This window comes from Ursus maritimus, unplaced genomic scaffold, assembly GCF_017311325.1.
Source record: "Ursus maritimus isolate PB19 unplaced genomic scaffold, ASM1731132v1 scaffold_29, whole genome shotgun sequence".
NCBI classification, from domain to species: domain Eukaryota; kingdom Metazoa; phylum Chordata; class Mammalia; order Carnivora; family Ursidae; genus Ursus; species Ursus maritimus.
Genome location: NW_024425452.1, coordinates 2,825,834 through 2,848,941, shown reverse-complemented (window position 1 = coordinate 2,848,941; position 23,108 = coordinate 2,825,834). Strand labels below are relative to the sequence as shown.

Here is a 23,108-nt window from a genome sequence, read left to right as displayed (position 1 = left end):
GCGCTCCTCCCCACTTCTGGCTTCTGTGGCTGCTCCCTGAGTGGAGGAGCGGGGAGCCCCGGAGGGCGGGGGGTGTGTCGGACGCGTGCTCGCGCGTCCAACCGCCAGCCGCGGCCGCGCGCTTGGCCGGGCCCCAGGGGCGGCGCGGGGCTGAGGGGAGGGGGCGGCTCCGGCTGCGGGGGTGGCGCGTGGCGGCCGTGGCGGCCGAGGCTGCAGCTGCGGCGGCGCGCTGGGGCCCCGCGTCCTGGGCGCCCCCGGGTCGGAGCTGCCGCTGTGGCCGCTGCTGCCGGAGCCATGTACCGCAGCGGCGCCCGCTCCTCCGTCTCTTCGCACCGGCCTAAAGAGAGCGGCGGGGGCGGCCCGCGCACCGGCCGCAGCTCCGGCTCCTCCTCAGGCCCGGCTCGCCGCACCTCGCCGCCACCCTCCGGCTCCTCCTCGTCGCGGAACCCCGCTCGCCGGCCCCGCTCGCCCTCAGGGCACCGCGGCCGCCGGGCCTCGCCGTCCCCGTCGCGGGGTCGCCGCGGCTCCCCGTCCCCGCCCCGCGGACGCCGGGCCTCGCCGTCCCCGCCGCGGGGTCGTCGCGTTTCCCCCTCCCCGCCGCGGGCCCGTCGTAGCTCCCCGTCGCCACCGCGGGGCCGACGACTCTTCCCGCCGGGCCCGGCCGGTTTCCGAGGCAGCAGCCGGGGGGAGTCCCGCGCCGACTTCGCCCGGGACGGCCGCGGAGACCATCCAGGCGACAGCGGCAGCCGGGTAATCCCACCCCTCGACCGGGACTCCCTCTATACCCTAGCCCCCTCGCCCGGGCTTCCCGAAACGCCCGCAGCACAGGCGCCCCCGAGGCCTCCAGGCCAGAGTCCCAGGATCGAGGACCCTCCACCCCCCACGGGCTCCCTCAGCTTCGCCCGCACCTGGAGGTTCCCTGTCAGTCCTGGGATCCTCTTTTGCACAATAACGGACTCGGGACCCGTACAGGCGCCTGGTCGGGAGGCAGTGCACCATTTCAGGAATAGGCTGTTTCTCTCACTTTAGGTGAGATGCGGAAAAGTTTGCCAGGGCGAGGGGAATGCCCTCCAAACCGTGTGCCTGGTACTTGTTCAGCAGTCGATGTTTCCTCAGAGTTCCGTGGTTTGGTATCCCTTTCGACCTGCGCTGCCCGTGGATCTTAGATAAGAAGCTGAAATGTCTTTGTGGCCAGTCAGGGTTGCCTAAACCCCATCAGCATAGACACCTTGAGTGTCAACTGTTAGCAAATAGGAGCTGCTTCTCCGAAATGAACTGTGCATATCCACAGTCATTGTAATAACTGCTACCACTTACTGAGTTGTGGCAGGATTATGCCTAGCCCTTCACTTTACACAGTCTCTTTGAACGCTCACAGTCTTTTGAGGCGAGGCAGTGAAGGTTGTTCCTTATTGAATAGCTGAGGTATCCAGAAAGGTTTGACCAACTTGCTTGATGTCACTTAGGTAAGAAGTGGCGTGACTGTGATTTAATCCATATCTACCTGGTCCTGGCACCTGTGATTTGAACTTTTTTTTTTCCCCCTGGACAGAGCATGAGGTTAAGAAGTTTAGTTTAGGAGTGCCTGGCTGGCTCAGTTGGTAGAGCGTGTGACTCTTGATCTCAGGGTTGTGAGTTCAAGCCCCAGGTTGGGTGGAGAGATTACTTAAAACATGAAATCTTTCTTTCTGTGTTTCCCTCTGTGTCTTTCTTCCTGGCTGCCTTCCTTCCTTTCTTTTTTAGAAGTAGGCTCCGTGCCCAATGTGGGGCTTGAACTCATGACCCTGAGATCAAGTCTCATGCTCTACCGACTGAGCCATCCAGGCCCCCCAAAATAAAATCTTAAAAAAAAAAAAAAAAGTTTAGTTTAGATGTGATATTGACCTTTCACCATAACCACCTCTGGCCTGGGGCTGGTGTTTTCGAATTTGTTTTTATTTTCAGTTCACCAATCTTTTTAAAACCCCGTGAGGAAGTTTTTGTTTTCTTGGGTGGGGTGGCTCTCTGTCGGAGTCAGAGTACTCTAGGTACTCTGGTCATAGGTGAATTGACTTGTCACTATGTTAAGATTTTCATAGCTGAGCAGCTATAGTCTGAGGAAGCAAGCAGTTCTACAGAGGAAGCAAAGTTGTATGCTAGTTTCCATAACCTCCCTTTTCTCCAGTGCTCCAGGCTTTTCTCTCTCAGTAAATGACATCACCCATTGCTCAGCCAGAAAACAGTGATCATCTCCCTTTTCCCAAGTCCATGCTGTCAATCACTTCATCTGACTTGTCAGCTTTACCTCCAAGAAACATCCCCCAAACTGTCCTCCTACCATCTCCCTAGTCTTAAGTCCTATTATCCCCAGTCTGTGAGGACCCTTTACACTCTTGTTATGCCACCCAGTGTATTCTGTACCCAGCAATCAAAATGCTTTTTTTTAAATCTTCATTTTATACATTTGAGAAGTTTTTATTAAACATCTACCATGTATTAGGTACTGTTCTGACCACAGGATAAAACATTAACAGTCAAAAACCCCTGCCCTCGTAGAGCTTATATTCTACCAGAGGGAGTCAGATAATAGAGAAGTAAGTTATTTTGGCATGTTAAGTAGAATTAAGTACTAAGAACAAACAAAAACAGAGAAAGGAGTTAATACTTTCTAATAGGGTAGCCAGGGAAGATCTGGGAAGGTGACTTAAGTAAAGACCTGAAGGAGATGAGAGTATGAGCAATCCAAACATCTGGCGGAAGAATGTAGTCAGATCATATCACTCTTGTGCTGGAAATCTTTCTGTGGCTTCTTCTACACTAAGAATAAAATCCAGATTTCCTAACTGGCTTCTGCCTGTCTTCTCTTCTGTCACTTTGCTACAGTCACACTGGGTGCCTTTCTGTTACCCAAAACATGCTAAGCTCATTACAGAGCTTGTTTGCAAGGCTCACATCTCATCATTCAATTGTCAGGTTAAATAGTATCACCTCAGAAAAGCTGCCTTTAACTATTCTATCTGAAGTAGCTCCTTTTCCCTAATCTCTTTCATGTTACCATGTTTTAATGATTTTACAGCATTAACCACTATCAGAAGTACTTAAAAAAAAAACACCTGTTTTTTGCTTGCTTGCTTCACTAGAAATGTATAGATTCTGAGAACAGATTCCATTTACTCTTCTTGTCCCATGCCCAGTACTAGTAAATGAAAGAATGAAAGGTCACTGGTGGAGAGAGTTGGAAGTGTGGTCTTTCATCTAGGAAAATGATTTTTTTTAATGTGCTATATTTGGGGGGTGGTATCTTACCATAGCCATTTCTCTCCTTGTTGGGCGACAACTTGATAACTAAGGAGGAGTACGTTTTTGGGTATAGGGATGTCTTGACCCTATAGACTATTACATTATCTTTTACTTTTGTAGAGGCGCTCTCCTGGTCTGCGTTCTGACTCTTCTTTGGAACAGAGCTTAAGGATCACTGTTGGCAATGACCATTTCTGTGTTGGCATACCAGAACGGCGGCGGCTTAGTGATCGACTGGGGTCACCAGTGGATAATCTGGAGGACGTGGACAGGTAGGCTTCATTTGAGGTAGGGCACACTGTGATAGTGCTTGAAGGTAGAAAAGGTGCTCTTCTCTGAATTATGTATTTGAAAGAGTGGTGCCGGCACTGAAGTTATGCCCTATGTCCAGTATAAGGTAGAGCATTGGAAAAGGCTTTCTGAGTGGGGAGAGTATATTGATATAGACTCTATTGCTGAAAGAATTATGTAGAAGAAAAGGCTTTAGAATGTCATCCTGGTCCAACAGAAAGCTGAAGGGACATAAGTTTCCCACATTAAAAACAGTTGAGATGAGAAGGATTCTAAAATACTGGAACTAGGATCCATTCTACAAAGAAAAGTGGACAGAATAGGAAATCTTCTTTTAATGGTGTTATTTTTCAGCTTGATCTGGTTGAAATATAGGTTTAGGAAGGGTTTAAATAAGTTCATGTGTAATATATGTATCTATATTAAATATATAAGCATTAATAGAAAGTTAAAGCTCTTTAAAAATCTTTAATTTCAGTTATTACTCTACAATTGTTGGAGTGCTGAGGAAGGACAGATACACTCCACAGAGTGTTAAATATAGATCCCAGGTATTACGAACTTAACTATATATAAGAAGTAATCACATTAGGTGTGTGTCACCTCACAAAAGTAAATAAATATGGGAGTACAGGGAAAGCACTCTATCTGAGAGCTGGGAGTCATGTCTGTTATGGTCTCTGTCCAGCACACTGGGAGTTTTCACAAATGATTAACAGTAGCAACAAACCAATGGATTTTCTTACAAACCGAGATTGTCATGCAGTGGTACACTGAGCGTGGACAGACAGGTGGGGGACAGCTGGGCAGGAAGTCTGAAGACCAGTGCTACCCTTTGGTAATAGTCACTTCAAAGCTGCAGTGGCAATTTGATGTGGCAAAACAAGGCAGGACAGTTCCATGTCGTACAACAGAAGCTTCTGAAGATAAGGTTTCAAGATATGTGACTATATCCCTTAACTGAGGCAAAAGCTCTTGCCCTTCTGGCTGCTTCTATTTTGGGAGATGATTGAGTAGGTGGTGCATGGTGTGACTCTCTTCCTTCCTCGTTAAGGTTTTGAGGTAACTTTAGCATTTCCTCTTGTTAGGTCTAGGCTGTCACCTCCCCTTTCCATAAGCTTCGTTATGCACGTGTGCTTCAGAGAGCTAATTGTCTTTTTTTAAGTTGTAAAAACTAAAATTTTCCTTTTAGGGAGTTTGGGACAGTAGTTTTCTTTCCAGAATCATGTGTTTCAGAGAAACAAGTCTATTTTAGAGAAAATGAGATGAAGGTTCTAGAAGGAGCTACCAGTGGGGCGCGTAGCTGGTGCAGTCAGTAGAGCATGCATCTCTTGATCGCAGGGTTGTGAGTTTGAGCCCCATGTTGGATGTAGAGATTCCTTAAGGAAAAAAAAATAGGAGGTACCAGTCCATTATTTAGATTTTTTGTTCTGTGTACTTTTGCTTGGTATGGTTTGCGTGGATAGTTACTATGTACTAAAACCAGGTCATAGGACCATTGGCGTTCTCAAGATGTCTCCTAGCATGTCCAGTCTTCAGCTGGACCATTTTCAGGTCCAGGCCATTTCCGTCCTTTGTATGTAGGTGTTTTACATTTCTTCCTGGGCGCACCTGGCTGGCTCAGTCAGTAGGGCATTTGACTCTTGTTCTTGGGGTTTTAAGTTTGAGCCCCATGTTGGGTGTAGAGAATACTTAAAAATAAAATCTTTAAAAATAAATAAACAAGTAAATAAATATTTTCCTGGGACCCTGGTATTCTTAGTGAATATATTAAATTTTATATCCAGTTTGGATTATAGCCAAATTGCCAGAGTTTCCATGTTCTCACCTTGGCAGTTCTGTGGATATTAATGTAACATATTCCGGAAAAGGAACATGAACAGGTTGTATGAAGACAACCTGTCAGCTTCTGAAGATTTGTGGATGTGAGGTCAATTTCCCTTGTTAACAAAGTACTCCGCACATTGTAGGTTCCATTCATGGAATTCTTAACTCTTCCTTGCCCTGACATTGGTTGAACGAGGAGCAGGATTTTTTCCCTCCGATTTGCCTTAGGGAAAAGACAGAAGGACACAGTTTCCTTCCAGCATTTTGAAGAATCAGTAGAGGAAAAGAATGGGAAGTTTGGGCTCTGGGGGATATTTTTTCTTTCTTTCTTTCTTTTTTTTTTATCCTATACATTTTTTTTTTAAGATTTTATTTATTTATTTGACAGAGATAGAGACAGCCAGCGAGAGAGGGAACACAAGCAAGGGGAGTGGGAGAGGGAGAAGCAGGCTCGTAGCGGAAGAGCCTGATGTGGGGCTCGATCCCATAACACCGGGATCACGCCCTGAGCCGAAGGCAGATGCTTAACCGCTGTGCCACCCAGGCGCCCCTATCCTATACATTTTTTAACAGCTTTATTGAGCCATAATTCACATACCGTAAAATTCACCCATTTAAAGTTATAGTTCAGTGACTTTTAGTATATTCATAGAGTTGTGAATCCACTACTATGATCAGTTTTAGAACAGTTTTATTACCTGTACTCTTAGCTGTTTATTAGTTAACCCCACCACCTGCCCTAGTTTATCAGTAATCTACTTTCTGTCTCTATAGATTGTCTATTCTGGACATTTCATATGTGACTAGCATCTTTTACTTAGCATTATGTTTTTTAAGACTCACTCATTTTGTAGCGTATAATAGTACTTCATTCCTTTTTACTGCTAATAATATTTCAGTGTATGTGTTTTGTTTATCCATTTATCAGTGATGAATGGATGGGTAAATTTGGGTTGTTTCCACCATTTGGCTATTGTGAATAATGCTGCTCTGAACAATTGGTGTATAAACTTTTATGTGGATATATGTTATCATGTATGTTTTTTTAACTTATTTAATACAATTCATAAATACAGAAGTACAGAGAGGGAGCTCCCCTCTACTTGATAGATGAGATGCTCTCCAATTCATGAATAGCTTAATAAAGCTAATTAAATCTTTAAAAAAAATGGAATAGTACAGTGAGCCCCCGTGTACTCATCACCTACATCCAACAATCAATTTTTTAAATAGATAGACCTTATTTTAGGAAAGAGTTGGATTTAACTAAAGCTTTCAGAGAGAGTGTGTCCCTGGACTATTCTGAGCTACAGGGTATGGAACCCTTTTTAGGGCTTACTTTTACTCCAGCCAGTTCTTTCTCTTATCCTTTGGGAGACCTGGGAAAGGAGGATATGAGCTTCTAATAAGCAACTTAATTTCTGCCTGTGTTTACATGATAGGTCATTCTTTTAACGGTTAATGTGCCTTTTTTCTTTTTTCTTTTTTGCTTCATTTTGCTGGAGATTACAAGTCTGGACTGAGACTCTCTGGGAGTCATCTCATTATTTCTGATTTCTTGAGATTTAGGGCTGGATTAGACCTTGAGCTGGTATGTCATTTGGTGGTAATATGTAATAGTTTTAGTGTGGAGCTGAACATGGAGGTATGGATGAATTTGCCATTACCTGTGGAGCCTGTGTTTTTCCCCCCTACACTAATACAATCAGAGAGTTTTTTATGGTAGATGGTGGTGTAGCAATGGTGCAACTCATGGACGTTCCTTCCTGGAAATAGGTATGTTCATGGCTGACAAACTTATAGAGTAAAATGTTTTACTGTAGTTATGCTTGATTTCAGAGATCATCCTTGGTTCAATCCCATTTTTCTTTTTTATTTTATACTATATTGAAACGTCAAAATTCTCCAGATTCTTGGGGAGGAGGTGAGTTATAGAAACCTGGATTCCCATGGGTGGCATTCTTTTAGCAGAGGTGATAAAGTTTATCTTTAATAGTCTTTCATAAAGTTATTTATAGCTGTTACCCAGGTCTAAAATTTTGAACAAAGGCAGGACTGGTGAATAAGAAAAGGCAACTCTGATGTTCTGTTAACTCAGTCCCAGAGAAAGCAACTAAAAAACAAAAGGAAAGAAAAGTTATTTCTTAGAAACTTTCAAAAAATAAAGGTAGGTACTAGAAACTGTAGAAAACACCAGTGTGAGTGGAATGTAAGTGACCTGTAAATTTTTCATTCAGATTATTTAAAAGTTGTATACTTGGGGGCCTGAGTGGCTCAATCAGTTAAGCGTTTGCATTCGGCTCAGGTCATGATCCCAGGGTCCTGAGGTTGAGTCCCGCATGGGGCTCTTTGCTCAGCGGGGAGCCTGCTTCTCCCTCTACCCTTCCCCCTGCTCGTGATTGATCTCTCATTCTTTCTCTTTTGCAAATAAATAAATAAAATCTTTAAAAAAAATAAATAAAGGTTGTATGCTCAAAGTGCTGGAGGATCTTTATTTCTATCTGTGATTAAATCAGAAATTTTCTTTTTTGGGCAGTAGAAGCTCTGTGACCACAGTACCCAAAAAGGTTAGGACTATTGTGTGTGGTATAGAGCTCTGACTGAAAGGACAAGTGTTCCAGCCTGTATTTTTATCTTCATGCCAAAGAGGTCCAAGACCGTTTTATTTCTATGAAATAAAAATATATAGTGAGCCAAACCATCACATACTCTTTTCCAGACCCAGGATTAACGGAGTGCTTGTGAATATCCAAGCAAAGTAGATAAGAGGGAATTAAATAGGCTGTGAAGGAATTTTATGGTTTTTAATATGTGAACTAGCAAAACAAAGCATTGGAGAACCTTCTAAAACTTGTGAGAAAATAATGCCAGTTAGGTAGCTCAGTAGTTTAAAAATTTTTTCCCCACAGTGAAACACTTCTGTTCCAAATGACGTATAGAATTTTATCTCATAAACAGATAAAATTGGACCTAGTGCAGTTTCACTGAGCTGGAAGGCCCAGAGCCATGCCATGCAAGCTCTGCTTTTTTTTTTTTTTTTTTTTAAGATTTTACTTATTTATTAGAGAGGGAGAGAGCATGAGCAAGGGGAGGGGAAGACGGCAAGGGTGAGAAGCAGACTCCCCACTTAGCATGGAGTCCAACGTGGGGCTCCATCCCAGGACCCTGAGCTGAAGTCAGGCGCTTAACTGACTGAGCCACCCAGGTACTGCCAGGCTGTGCTTTCTTAGCATGTCCTTCCTTTAGGCAGCTCCTGAGCAGTCTTCAGAATCTCTGTAGAACATAGCTTGAAAATCATTGATCTGGCCTAGTGTTTCTCAAATTGTAAAGTGCATACCTGTCACCTGAAGATCTTATTAAAATGCAGATTCTGATTCAGTAGGCCTGGATGGACTACTAAAAAGTTCCTAGGTAGTACAGATGCTGCTGATTCAGACTACACTTTCGGTAGCAAAGAGCTAGACTTTAAGCTAGCGTGGAGTTGTGTAATCTAGGGCTTTTTGTAGTTTGGTAGTGGTATTTTCACCTCTCCCAAACCCTAGTGTGATATTCTGCATTTCCAAAGTCTAGTCAAAGAGATTAGCCTAAGAGCTCTGTCTAGACAGACTAGTAGTATCTCCCCTTGGTTAGAGGTTGAAGCTCCTTGTGCCCTGGAGAGAGGGAGAAGAAGTGTTCCATAGGTTTGTTCTTGAACTTCATGATTATTGTGTTTTGTCTTAAGTATTCTGTAGCCCCTCGGATGAATGTCAGGCTCTTAGTCTTGTCTGGTCTTGCTCTTTCCAAGTCCATTGTATTCAGCGATGCTTGTCTCTTTCCTCAGGGATGACCTGACTGATGATTCTGTCTTCACTCGAAGTTCCCAATGCTCTCGAGGTCTTGAACGATATATTTCCCGGGAGGAGGGACCTCTTAGTCCGTTCTTAGGACAACTTGATGAGGACTACCGGACAAGAGAAACTTTCCTGCATCGTTCTGATTATAGTCCCCATATCAGTTGTCATGATGAGCTGTTGCGGGGAACAGAAAGGAATAGAGATAAACTCAAAGGCTCCTACTCCATACGACCCGAGGAAAGGAGTCGGGAGGCCAAACGGCCCCGTTATGATGACACAGAGAAGATACACAGCATGGGAGGTGATCACTCAGGTTTTACATCAGGGACCCGCAACTATCGACAGCGTAGACGAAGCCCAAGCCCTAGGTTTCTAGATCCTGAGTTTCGAGAGCTGGACCTTGCCAGGCGAAAACGAGAAGAAGAGGAGGAACGAAGTAGGAGCTTGAGTCAGGAGCTGGTTGGAGTTGATGGTAGTGACACTAGCTGTCCCATTCCTGGACTATCAGGTGTCCTAACAGCATCGGAGCCAGGATATTCTTTACATCGGCCTGAGGAAGTATCTGTGATGCCCAAGAAGTCAATTCTGAAGAAACGGATTGAGGTGGACATGGAGCCTTCCATTCAGGTCTCTGCTGCATTCCTAGGGTCTCTTCCTAGTCCCTCTAATATCTTAAAACTTGGTTACTTTCCCGGGGGTGTGTGTCCCTAATGGTATCTTTGTAATCTATGCTGGACCAACCTTGTTATGCCTATGAGCTGTACTTCCAAGATTCTCCAAAGGAAACTGTAGGCCTTACAATGCATCAGTAGAGGGCTTCTATTGTCATATAGTAGACTTCCTAAATAAGCATTTTTTAGTATTTTTTGTAAGTTTTTTCTCTAAATTGGATAACTGTGTAGAAATCTTTGAATGTGGATATCTTGGAAATAAAGCTGAAAGGGCAAAGAGAGGTGATGATCTGAATTTTCCTCATTTCTCTTTAGAGAGAAGACAAGATTTATGAGTGGTAGGACACTAGAGCAGAAATCAGGTGATTCTGATTCTGGTCCCACTGCCACCAAATTGCTGTGCGATTTTTAGGCAAGTCACCTCACCATTCTGGGCCTTGATATTTTTTCCTCATCTGTGAAAAGATGATCAGGCATGAGCACTAGTTTTTAGTTACTCTGTTAGGAGCCAAAGGTTTCTGAAGAAGTACCTAGAAGCACATAAGGAAGCAAGGGGAGACTGATCAGTTAGGGTTTCACAGTTTTCTCATCCCACTTGAACCAAAGCAGCTCCACTTTTACGTGTCTTTTTTTCCTCCCTGGAGGGACCTGTGGAATAGAAACAAGCTAGAGCATCTCTAAAGTCCTTTTGAATTCATATTCCTTGGTAAAGACTGTAACAAATGGGCAAAAGTGAGGATTCATGCCAGCGTGCCTTATTTCCTGTTTCCCCTTGCTTCAGCAGAAGCATCTGGAGAGATGGAGACCCAAATCTGGAACCTGCCTAAAGATACTATACCTCCCTTTCATTCATACTTATCATTCCCCTATTAATTCAAGAAGAACCAAATATTTAAGTATTTATCTCAATTACTAGTTTTCTGAGATTCTGCATAGAGGCTAAATCAGTTGTGCTTGTCTTTGCAGCTCGAGAGTTTTTCCAGCAGTACCAGCTCCAGCCAGGATCACCCTGTCTACTCTGGTCACCCATCTCTTCCACTAAGTGGTGCTATTGCTGCTTTTGCCTCAGAGATTGAAAACAAGGGGTCTATGGTAGAGACTACCCTGAAAGAACCTCAGGGCAACCTCTACCAATGGGGTCCTCTCCCTGGGATCCCCAAAGACAACAGTCCTCTCAGAGAGAAGTTTGGAAGTTTTCTGTGCCACAAGGAGAAACTGAATATGAAGGCTGAGGGGCCTGAGCGACACACAGACTTCTTGCTGCCCCATGAGAGGGCTAGCCAGGATGGCAGTGGTTTTTCCCGCATTTTGAGCATGTTGGCAGACTCCACCAGTACACAGGAAAAAAGGCGCCGTAGTTTCCCTGACATTGAGGATGAGGAGAAATTTCTCTATGGGGATGAAGAAGAGGATTTAAAGGCAGAGTCTCCACCAAAGCCCCTTGGGGGCTCTGAGAGTGAAGTCTTGAGACAGAAGACAAGTTCCCTGCCCTCTTCAGCTCCAGCCGTGAAACGAGAATCAATAGAAGAGACCAATCCAGAATATGCCAAGATTCATGACTTGCTCAAGACAATAGGGCTGGATATCGGGGTAGCAGAGATTAGTAAACTGGCCGCCCGCACCCAGGAACGACTTCATGGCAAGAAACCGTCACGTTCCTCTGCTGACCGCCGTTCATCAGTTGACCGGCACTTTTCAGCAGACCACTGTCCCTCAGTTGATCACCGTTTTTCAGCTGATCGGCACTCCTCAGATCCTCACAGACTGGAGAGCAGAGAGGCACACCATAGCAATACCCACTCCCCAGAGGTGTCCCATCCACATCCAGTCTCCCCTGTAGATCCTTACCTGCTCACAAAAAACAGCCCCCCATTCCTGAAGTCTGACCATTCAATGGGTCATATTGCAGGGCCAGAGGTAGTTGGCAGTGGTTTTCAGTCATCTGTGGCCGTCAGATGTATGTTACCATCAGCCCCATCTGCCCCAATTAGACTTCCACATCCTGCTTCATTATCTCAGTTTCATATGCCAAGGGCCTCTCAGTTTGCTGCAGCTCGGATACCTCCAAACTACCAGGGACCTGCCATTCCCCCTGCTTCCTTTGATGCCTATAGGCATTACATGGCATATGCAGCCTCAAGGTGGCCCATGTACCCTGCCTCTCAACCATCCAACCACTCTCTACCTGAACCACACAGGGTACTACCCGTTACCAAACAAGCTACTCGTAGCCGTCCCAATCTCCGTGTGATCCCCACTGTGACTCCTGATGAGCCCAAACAGGAGGAGTCAGTGCTAAGCTCAATTCCTACTGCTCAAGTGCCTGTCCAGGTGTCCATCCCATCACTCATAAGATACAATCCGGAGAAGATCTCTGATGAGAAGAACCGTGCTTCCCAGAAGCAGAAGGTGAATATTAGCTTTGGGAATCATGCCTGAGCCTTCCTATTTTAACATAAATTGGTATTTGTCTTTTAGAGAGAGTAAAGTCCTTTTATTTAAGTTTTTGGAGGCTGTTGTCCTCGCTCTAAGTAATGTATATACCCCGTTTGTTTTTCTCATGTTTTCTCATTAGAACTAAACTAAATTCTGGCCCTAGGTCCCACTGTGATTTCTTGACTTCTTCTTTCTTTTTTAAGTGTCTCTGTCAGAATTACTGGCCTTAGAACACTATGGGTAGGAGTTGAGAGCCTTGAAGTTTTCGATATGGACCTTGTCAGGGAGTGAGGAGCCAAAATTGGATTGGGTGAAGGAGAATCAGTAAACCTGTTTTCATCTTAGTGAGTTTTGGATCCTTTTCCTATAGTGATTATGCAGGTTAAAAGCTAATACCTGGTTGTTGCTTGGTAATTAAACCCAAGAAATAAGCTTTGCTTGTTCTGGTTTGTTTTAGTGTCCAGGAATGACAACACTTTTTTTATGACACTTTTAAAAAAATGGTTTTTATACTACAAAGTTCATTGTGTTCTCAGGTGTAGGAAGGGAGCAGTGGCTGGATGTTTTAAAACAGTAGGTAAAATTTATGTAGGGATGAGGAATACAGAATAACATTTCAAATGGAAAAATTAATGCATTCTCTTAATTTTAAAGGTCCTTAGTGACTAATAACTCACTTTGTTTAGGAACATAAAAATGTAATATGTCTAAACTTGGTTTGCTAATAAAATAATGAAAACCTGAGGAGAAAAAAAGAAAGGGGAAAAATGGAGGGCCAATCATTTTTTTTCCAGCTTAAAAGAAATTTAGCTAATTCTTGAGAAGACAGAAATCACTTCTTCTTAATTTTCCATTGTACTTGGATACTCTGAACTGCAGAAAGAAGAGGATAGGTTTAATACAGACAAAACCTGAGACTGCGCAGACACTGGAGACCGAATGATTTCCCTTTACTTCTCCTTCAAGAACCTAGCACTAAGTCAGGGCTGATAATACACAGGTTTTCCACAGTAGTCTATTATAGACAAGCTATATTTGTTTTTTTTCCATCAAGTAGTAGTAATACAGTTGAAACATTATGGGCTTTTGGCTGTATGTACCTGGACTTGATTTGATTTGATTTGATTTGATTTGATTTGATTTATATACCTGGATTTCAAATTTTCTTTAAAAAAAAAGATTTATTTATTTGAGAGAGAGAGAGAGCGAGCATGAGCGGGGAGGAGGGGCAAAGGGAGAGGGAGAAGCAGACTCCCCACTGAGCAGGGAGCCCAATGTGAGACTCGATCCAGGGCCCTGGGATCATGACCTGAGCTGAAGACAGACGCTTAGCCAGCTGAGCCACCCAGGTGCCCTGGATTTTAAATTTTCTTACTGTATGACTTGGATATGTTACTTGATTTTTCACAACCTCAGTTTTCTTACTGTAAAACACAGATAATGTCAGGATTAAATAAGACGATACATATATAATGCAACTAACACAATGTATCCCCTAAACACTTATTAGTTCCCTTCTTGATGGTTCCCTTTGAGCTCAGAACCACTGTCTAATAGTTGCTGTCACTTTAAGTTAACATTAATATAGTATAGTACTTCCTGGGGTCCCTGGGTGGCTCAGCCAGTTGAGCATCTGACTCTTCATTTCGGCCCGGGTCATCATCTCGGGGTGGTGGGATTGAGCCCCACGTTGGGATCCATGCTGGGTGTGGAGCCTGCTTGAGATTCTCTCTCTCCCTCTCCATCTGCCCCTGCTACCCTCCCCTTTAAGAAAAAAATAGTATAATGCTTTCTGCATAAAAATAATGCTTTCTGGGCAGTGTAGCTCTGAAAAGGATAATTTTATTCTGGAATTTGAGTCAGAATGAAATATCACCTTTGATATAAAGTTAGAACTTTTGTGTGCAGGCATTTGGATCCTTGGATTCTGATATCTAGCATGAAGGCTTACGGAAGAGAGCGATAGAAAAGGGAGGATGCTGGAGGCTGAAGGATGTTGTACTTTGCAGGTTATTGAAGAGAGGGAAAAGCTAAAGAGTGACCGGGAAGCTCGCCAGAAGAAGATGTACTACCTCAGGACTGAATTAGAACGGCTTCATAAACAACAAGGTATCAGACACTCCTGCGCGACCGCCTTTTTGTAGTAACTTGAGTAGGAGACCCAAATGGAGAGTTGTGAGGACTCTCAGACAAGTTCAGTGACCTGAAGCCTTACTTTTTAAAAAATTTTGACTGAATCGGAGTTACAGAAAAGTTGCAATAAAAAGTTAACAACAATAGTGTAAAGCTTTCTCAGGTATTCTCTGTGATTATTAGCATTTTACCATATTGCTCTATCCTTGTTTCCCTCTTAGTCTTTGTGTGTGGTGTGTATGTGTGTGTGAGTGATTTTTCCTGAATTCTTTAAGAGTAAGTTTTAGATATGATACTTCTTTACTCCTAAATACTTCATTGTGAAGATGAAGTGAACACTCCTAACAACAAAGAATTCACTTGCATAACCATAGAACACTTACCAAATTAGGAAATTAACCATAATGTAAATACTAGTCCACTGATCTTTCTTCTCTTTCACTGGTTGTCCTAATAATACCCTAAAGTGAAAGAAAATGCAAGATTATGCATTGCATTCAGTTGTCATGTTCTTTTACTCTCCTCTTTCTTTAACAGTTCCCGAGTCTTTGTTTCATGACAGTGACATTTTAGAAGAAAAGAAGTCACATATTTGTAGAATGTCCTTTAATTTTGGTTTGTGTGATGTTTCCTTACAATTAAACTTAGGTTATGCATTTTTGACAGGAAATTCACAGAAGTGATGCTGAGTTCGTATCAGGTGTTGATTTCAGTCCCATTACTGGTGATGTCAACTTTGATCATTTGGTTAAGGTGGTGTCTTCAAGGGTTTCTTCACTGTAAAGTTACTATTTTATCCTTTATAATTAGTAACTTATAGGAGAGATATTTATAGGAATAAATATTCAGTTACTCCTCAAACTTCATCCGACTAGTTTTAGCATTCATGGTGATTCTTACCTAAATCAGTTATTGTGATGATTGTTAAACAATGATTTTCTAATTTCATCATTCCTTCTACTTTTATTAGTTGGCTTTCTACTGTGATGAAGAGCTTCCTGCCCATCCCTCTTCTTCCCATTCACTGGTCCATTTATGTTGGTGTGAACTCATGGACTCTTCATTCAACAACTTATAATAATTTACTGTCGTTCATTTTCACACCCAAATTGCCCCACATTTGGCCAGTGGGAGCCCCTTTGAGTTGACTTCTGTGTCCTTTGATCATTTTTTTGAGGACTTCCTTTTGGCACAAAAAGATGTTCCATGATGCCTCTTTGATTCCATCTCTTCATCTGTGCTTTTAGGAATTCACATACACACTGAGGAAAGAAATAACAAGTCTTCTGAATATTACAGCTTGATAATAGCATGGCAGAACAGAGTGGGAGAAGCTACAATTTCTTCTGTTTGGATTGAGACTGTTTAGGGATGAGAAATTTAGTTATTAATCCGATGAGGATTATTTCATGAGGACCTGCAGTTTGGAATAGGAGATAACATTAGGTGAACCTGAGACAAACCCTAACACTCAATACAGGTACTGGTGAAGGGTCCTAAAATCAGATAAAGTCAAATATGTGACTGTTTTTTGCTCTCTGAATAATACTTTGGTTTTCTGAAGAAGACTGCCGCCGGATTCATAGTTTGGGTTTTTTTTAAAAGATTTGTTTATTTTGGAGAAAGTGAGAGCATGCCGAGGAGGGGCAGAGGGGGTGGGAGAGAGAAGCCTAAGCAGACTCCACACTGAGCAGGGAGCCCGATGTGGGGCTTGATCCCAAGATCCTGAGATCATGACCTGAACTGAAACCCGAGAGCCAGACGCTTAACCAAGTCACCCAGGTGCCCCTGGATTCATAGTTAACAACATAAGGACAAATGCATACAAACTTGTATGTACTGTTCCTGAAGCCTGCCTGTAGATCCTTAGCTAAGAACTCCTACATTAGAGATAATGTAATCACTCATCCTTTACCTCCATAGAAACTTCACCTAGCGGTGCCTGCGTGGCTCAGTTGGTTAAGCATCTGCCTTTGGCTCAGGTCATGATCCTAGGGTCCTGGGGTGGAGCTCCAAGTCAGGCTCCCTCCTCAGTGGAGAGTCTGCTTCTCCCTCTCCCTCTGTCCCTCCCCCTGCTTGCGCTCACTCTCTCAAATAAAATAAAAAAAAGAAAGAAAAGAAACTTCACCCAAACTAGCCCTTGTGGAAGGAGTCTCTCTTGCTTTTAAGAAGGAATGTTTTAAGGGAAAAGATTTTGTCACCATAAACTCTTGGGAGATTACTACTTACGACAGAAAAATGACTTGTCTTAACTTACAGTCTTTGTGTTTCTTTCTTTTGACATTTGACTAATCAGGGGAAATGCTACGCAAGAAGCGAAGGGAGAAGGATGGCCACAAAGACCCGCTCCTGGTGGAGGTGAGTCGGCTTCAGGATAACATTATGAAGGACATTGCAGAACTTCGACAAGAGGCAGAAGAGGCAGAAAAGAAGCAGTCTGAACTGGACAAAGTGGCTCAGATCTTGGGAATTAACATTTTGGATAAATGCCAAAAGTCTTCAAATGACAGTAAAGAGAATACAGAGAAGCCTGGAAAAGCAGAAAAATCTAAGAGCCCAGAAAAAGTGTCATCATCCTCAAACTCCTCTTCCAACAGCAAGGTAACAACTCACCTTTTCCATTTCTATTATATCTTTTATTTCCATGGACTCCTAAAGGAAGTCTTCTAACTAAGCATTTCCTTAGTTTCCTTTTCCAACCTGTTCTTAACTCATTTTAGAGTTATTTTTGTAAAGCACAGGATCATGGGACTCTACTTCAGAATTTTAGTAGCTCCTATTGCCCATAGAATAGAATCCCAAATCCTTAGCATTCAAGGCCTTCCATGTTCTTGTTCTAGCCTTTACTCCTTAAGCCACTCCAGCATGGATTTCTAATCTTGTAACTTCTGTATACAATTTTGTGCGTTCACAGTTAGCAACAGGGGCACCACCATGCTGCATACCCAGTGAATACACTTCAGTTCCCAAATCAGTATTTGATACAGGGAACCACTGTCTCCTAAAAATGCTTTCTTCCCTTGCCTTCTCTCACATTTCTTTTCCTCCTAGTATGCTGGCTGCTGCTACTTAGTCTCCTTTGGTGCCTGTTGTCTTATACCTAATCTTTAAATATTTTAGTTCTGCAGAACTCAGTCATAGCCCAGTTCTCCAGAATTCTGTTCTCTCCCTAGGTCATTTCATCCAGATCTATGCTGAAATACCATGCTGACAACTTCTGGTTTTATAATCTGGCTCAAATGAGTCTGGTGAGGTCCAAATTTGAGTGTCCCAACAATTTTACTCAGTGTTTCCACTTCATTGTTCCATAGACACTTTAAGATCCACATATCCTAGGCGTCTGGGTGGCTCAGTCGGTTGAGCATCTGCCTTCGGCTCAGGTTATGATCTCAGGGTCCTGGGATTGAGCCCCATGTTGGGCTCCCTGCTCAGTAGGGAGCCTGCTTCTCCCTCTCCCTCTGCAGCTCCCCTGCTTGAGTGTACGCTCTCTCTCTCTACCTCCCGTGAGATAAATAAATAAAATATTTTAAAAAGACAAAATAAAATCAACATCTCCGAAACTAATCATGTGCTCATCCTCCCTCTTTCCTGCTTTCAGTGTTACCCATCTCAGTGGCCCCACTGTCCAACAATTTTCATGCCAACAACCTGAAAATCTTCCCTAGTGCTTCCCTCTTCCTAACTGCTCCGTACTGAATCCATGACAGACTCTTTCAGTTCTCCCTCTCACATAAATCTCGGTTTCATCCTTCTCACCATCTTAATTGCTCTCCAGCTTCAAGCCACCTGCAATTCTTGCTTGTATGACACTCTTAATCCTTTCTCCACATACAGCCAGTGATTGCAATGCCTCCTTGCCTACCTCTTCAGCCTCATTTCTTGCTTCTTTTCCCCCTTGCTCATTATAATTTCATTATTGGCCTTTTCTTCTTCGTTCCTTTTTTTTTTTTTTTTTTTAAAGTAATCTCTAACCCAACATAGGGTTCTAACTTACAACTCTGAGATCAAGAGTCACATGCTCTACCAGCTGAGCCAGCCAGGCACCCCTCATTACTGGTCTTTTTTTTTTTTTTTTTTTTTAAGGTTTTTATTGTCAGAGCACGTGCAAGCACAAGCAGGGGGAGCAGCAGGCAAAGGGAGAGGCAGGGATGTGGGACTTGATCCCAGGACCCTGGGATGGGATCATGACCTGAGCCGAAGGCAGATGCTCAACCGACTGAGCCACCCAGGCGTCCCGACTACTGTCCTTTTCATTCCTCAAATACATCATGCCCTCTAATGTCTGTGGATCTTCTCTTCCTTCTGGTTACCATGCAGAGCTCAGTCTTATCTCCTAGCTCGTATTCATTCTTCAGAGCGTAGCTTAGATTATTACCCTGGCTCTCTTCCTTGATTTCCCAGCCTGTTATATTTGCCTGATAGACACTCTCATAATACTGTGTCATTTACCTTCTTAGCATTTCTGAGAGTTGTAATTATATAATTACATGGGTTTCCTCAATCGGATTTTAAGGTTCAAGGGATTAAGGAAAATATCTGTCTCATTCTCCAATATAGTCCTCAATTCATAGCTCCGTGCCTGACACATAGTAAATGAGTAGTGCTTAAGAAATATTACACTATATTTTACACTCCTGCCACCTCAGAATGCTTGCACTTTTCCAGATGTGCAATATGCTATTATGCCTCTCTAATCTTGCATTAATAATCCTCTTAACCTAGCATTGTCTTTCTTCCAAACCTACTCACTCCTAAAGCCCAATTTGAATACCACCCAACTCCATGAAAAATTCCTGAATTCTACCCCAATTTAGTCAGCCCTCCGGTAATATATTATGGTTTCTTTAAAAGATTTATTTCATTCTATCTTATTTATTTATTTTTTTTAAGATTTTATTTATTTGACAGAGATAGAGACAGCCAGCGAGAGAGGGAACACAAGCGGGGGGAGTGGGAGAGGAAGAAGCAGGCTCATAGCAGAGGAGCCTGATGTGGGGCTCGATCCCAGAACACCGGGATCACGCCCTAAGCCGAAGGCAAACGCTTAACCGCTGTGCCACCCAGGCACCCCTCATTCTATCTTATTTAAAATTTGATTAAGGGGGGGCCTGGGTGGCTCAGTCATTTAAGCTTCTGCCTTCGGCTCAGGCAGGTCACGATCCCAGGGTCCTGGGATGGAGCCTCACATCAGGCTCCGTGCTCAGCGGGGAGTCTGCTTCTCCCTCTCCCTCTGCTGCTCCCCCTGCTTGTGCTCTCTTTCTCGCTGTCTGTCAAATAAATAAAATCTTTTTTTTTTTTAAAGATTTTATTTATTTATTCAACAGAGATAGAGACAGCCAGCGAGAGAGGGAACACAAGCAGGGGGAGTGGGAGAGGAAGAAGCAGGCTCATAGCGGAGGAGCCTGATGTGGGGCTCGATCCCATAATGACGGGATCACGCCCTGAGCCGAAGGCAGACGCTTAACCGCTGTGCCACCCAGGCGCCCCAAATAAATAAAATCTTAACAAAATAAAACTTGATTAAGATCACGTCTGTTCTCTTGCTTGTCTCTTTCACTAAGAACTCCCTGAGAATAAAAGTAGAACTCATTTATCTTTGTGTTTCCAATGGCATCCTCTTTGTTACATAGTAGATGCTCACTTAATGTTAGGGAACTAGAGAAGAGGATATTCTGTATTCTCTATCAACCAAACTCTAACTTTTCCATTCTTCCTTGGAGAGTTTTCTTTTTCAGTCAGGTAGGACTGTACCCTTTTCATACCAGGGCATTGAGTTCAGGGCCTTTGATTGGAGAAGAGCTTGAAAGTTCTGGCCCTTTATAGTTGACTTATACTTTTGTGTACCAGCCCCATAATCCCCTTGATTTGAATGAGGCTTTATGTGCTCTGAGGCCAACGTAGATATGTTACAATTCAGTATTCATTTCAGTAGTAAGGAATGTTGTGTCTACAACCTCTTTCCTACCTGGTTGGTATTTCTTTCTTTGCCTCTCTTTACAATGCATAGTTGGTTTAAGGTTTTCTTTCTCTTTCTATTCGTTTCATAAAAATAAACACACATACACACAATTCCACAATTCATCTACCTAGAGACAACTATCATTAGTATCTTGGTGTATATTATTCCAGCTACTCATCTTCTCTTTATTAATTCATTAAACAAATATTTATTGATCTCCAAGAAAGTGACAGGCACTATTTTAGATGTGTAGTAGGGAACTATATAGACAAGGTTCTAACTCTCGTGAAATAGGAGAAGGTAAACAGTAAATAAACAAGTACAGGTTGGGTAATGACAAGTGCCTAAAAAAAGAAAACAGGAAAGGGATATAGAGTAGTTACAGAAAGTTATTCAGATAAGGTGACATTTGACATTCGTGCCTATTTACATATCTTTATTGACTATTCAAATGTATTTAGTTACTTGCTTTTTTCAGTATATCATGAACATCTTTCCACGTTAATAGATTTCTAAAATATCACTTTTAATGACCTTATTTTTTTTATTGTTGCACAAATACCAGCATTTATTTAACCAGTCAAATCACCTCCTGGTTGACATGATAATTTACTTCAGATAAATGTCAAGGAGTGGAATTGCAAGGTCAAAGGGTATAAAGGATTTTGAGGTGTGTAATATGTATTCCTAGATTATGTTGCAGAAAGATGGTGCCAGTTAATACTTGCCTACAGTGTGTACATATGCCCATCCCTTATCTGCTCAGTATGATTTCTTTAGTGACTTTTGAACAAGACTTATGTTTGAAGTTCTAATTATTTCCCTTCCTGCAGCCTGTCTTCCTCTTCCCACCAGCCCATGTGCCCAGTTCTCTGAGCTTTTCTCCTCATTCATACTTACCCTCCCTCTGTTCTAAATTATTTGTTTTCTGCCTCCCTATCCAACATTACCAAAATTCTCACTTCCTAAGTACCTTGTTCCCGGCTTGGTGACATGTGAATTCCTATTAAGTATTTATTGTTGATAACTTAATCTGAAGAGTTGATTTTTTTTTTTTTTGAGTTGATGTTTTAAAAGAGGATTCATGTTAACTCAGAGGTGTTAAATTCTAATGATGATATTTTAGGCAGTTTGAAATATTTTACCCAGATTCTTTTAAGTCATCCCACATAGATGACTGTGTGCTTTATCTGTGCACAACACCAACCCTGCTCTCCAGTTGTGCATAACAGGATGTGTCTGTGATAAGTGGGTTCACTATTATGTGTTTTCTGCATTTGCTTAACCTGTCAGTTACCTCTTCCGTGTTGTTTTTTCTTTTCTTAGTTGTCATTATGATTTTTAAATTTAACTAATGTACTTAGTTGCATAGGGAACACATTCAACGTCTGTCAAAGGGTGTATAGTAAAAAGACTCCTGTCCATCCTTGTTCCCTACTTCCCCTCCCCAGAGGCAGCCAGTGTTTCCATAATCTTGAGTATTTTTCTAAATATTTTAGGATATATAAGTAAAGATATTGCCATTATGATGTATTCTCCGTGATAAGGTCACGCTATGGAGTCTAGTTCTGTTTGAGCCTTGTAGACAGATTTCTCATGAGGTTTTCCCCAGTTTATATAGCTTTAGGCACTGGAAATACGATCATGTGGCCCTGTATCGATTATTATGGTAAGCTACCTGCTTTTTCTAAGAGAAGACAGATCTAGAATTCCTTCTGAGTGCAGGTGTTTTCCCTCTAGGAATCAAAGATAAACAGTGAGAATTCCCATACTAAGAGCCCCAAGCCTGCCGAGAGCCCCCAGCCAGCTGCTAAGCAGTCTGATCAGCCTCTTGCTGCCTATGAGTATTACGATGCTGGCAATCACTGGTGCAAAGACTGCAACACCATCTGTGGAACCATGTTTGACTTCTTCACTCATATGCACAATAAGAAGCACACTCAGGTAGGTATCTTGCCCGCTGTTATTTCCATTCTCGTCCCCTCAAACTTCTACATCCCCATCTGCATTACAAAGCTGGAAAATGAAACATTCTCATATGGGCAGGAGCCCCACTCTGAAGAGCCAAGAGATACCAACAAAGGAGACACCATCCCCAGGGCTCAGTCCAGGGGACCTGCCTGTAACTAAACACCATGACAAGTGTAAGTGAGGCTTCTGCCTCTTTTGATTCCTTGAGTACCTGATTATTTGTTTCATTTTATCCATTGTTAGTACTTACTCTAACATGTGTTTACCTTTTCCACAGGTGATTTCCGTTTAAACAGTTGGCAGAGAGGGAGGGGGTGGGGAGCTGGGGGCTTCTGGTCCCCCTGGTGTGGGGGAGAAAAAAAGAGAAAAGTGGGTCATTGAATTTTAGTGCTGTTGTGTGAGCGCCTCTGCCTCTTGCAAATAGACACTGGATCCCTACAACAGACCTTGGGCTTCAAAGACCCAGAGTGAGGCCAAGCAAGATGCTGTAAAGCGTACTGACAAGATAACTGTTCCTGCAAAAGGTATGTTCCCCCCCCCGCCTCCTTTGTGGTTTCCTTACATTTAGCCAAATAAGAGGTGGCCCTGAACTGAGATGCTAGGAAGCAGCATAGGGTGAGACAGAACCATTTTGTAACAAAGGTGTAAGAACGCCTTCTATGTGCAAAATAGTGTACTAGATCCTGAAGAAATGAAGAGACCTGTATG

General features: G+C 42.9%; 1 protein-coding gene across 2 annotated transcripts in view; it reads left to right on the top strand.

Annotated features, from left to right (window-relative positions):
- Positions 1–279: 279 nt before the first annotated feature.
- The window catches only part of ZNF318 (zinc finger protein 318), a 35,217-nt gene continuing 12,388 nt past the window's right edge, over positions 280–23,108 (top strand). Inside the window, exons 1-8 of one of the 2 annotated variants that reach the window (XM_040643505.1) lie at positions 280–750; positions 3,400–3,551; positions 9,218–9,857; positions 10,868–12,310; positions 14,347–14,446; positions 16,767–17,071; positions 22,170–22,373; positions 22,825–22,924. In XM_040643505.1, the coding sequence (XP_040499439.1) occupies positions 295–750; positions 3,400–3,551; positions 9,218–9,857; positions 10,868–12,310; positions 14,347–14,446; positions 16,767–17,071; positions 22,170–22,373; positions 22,825–22,924 (3,400 nt within the window). In that variant the 5' untranslated portion in view covers positions 280–294. The remainder of the gene's footprint in view (positions 751–3,399; positions 3,552–9,217; positions 9,858–10,867; positions 12,311–14,346; positions 14,447–16,766; positions 17,072–22,169; positions 22,374–22,824; positions 22,925–23,108) is intronic. The other variant, XM_040643506.1, reaches the window with a different exon arrangement.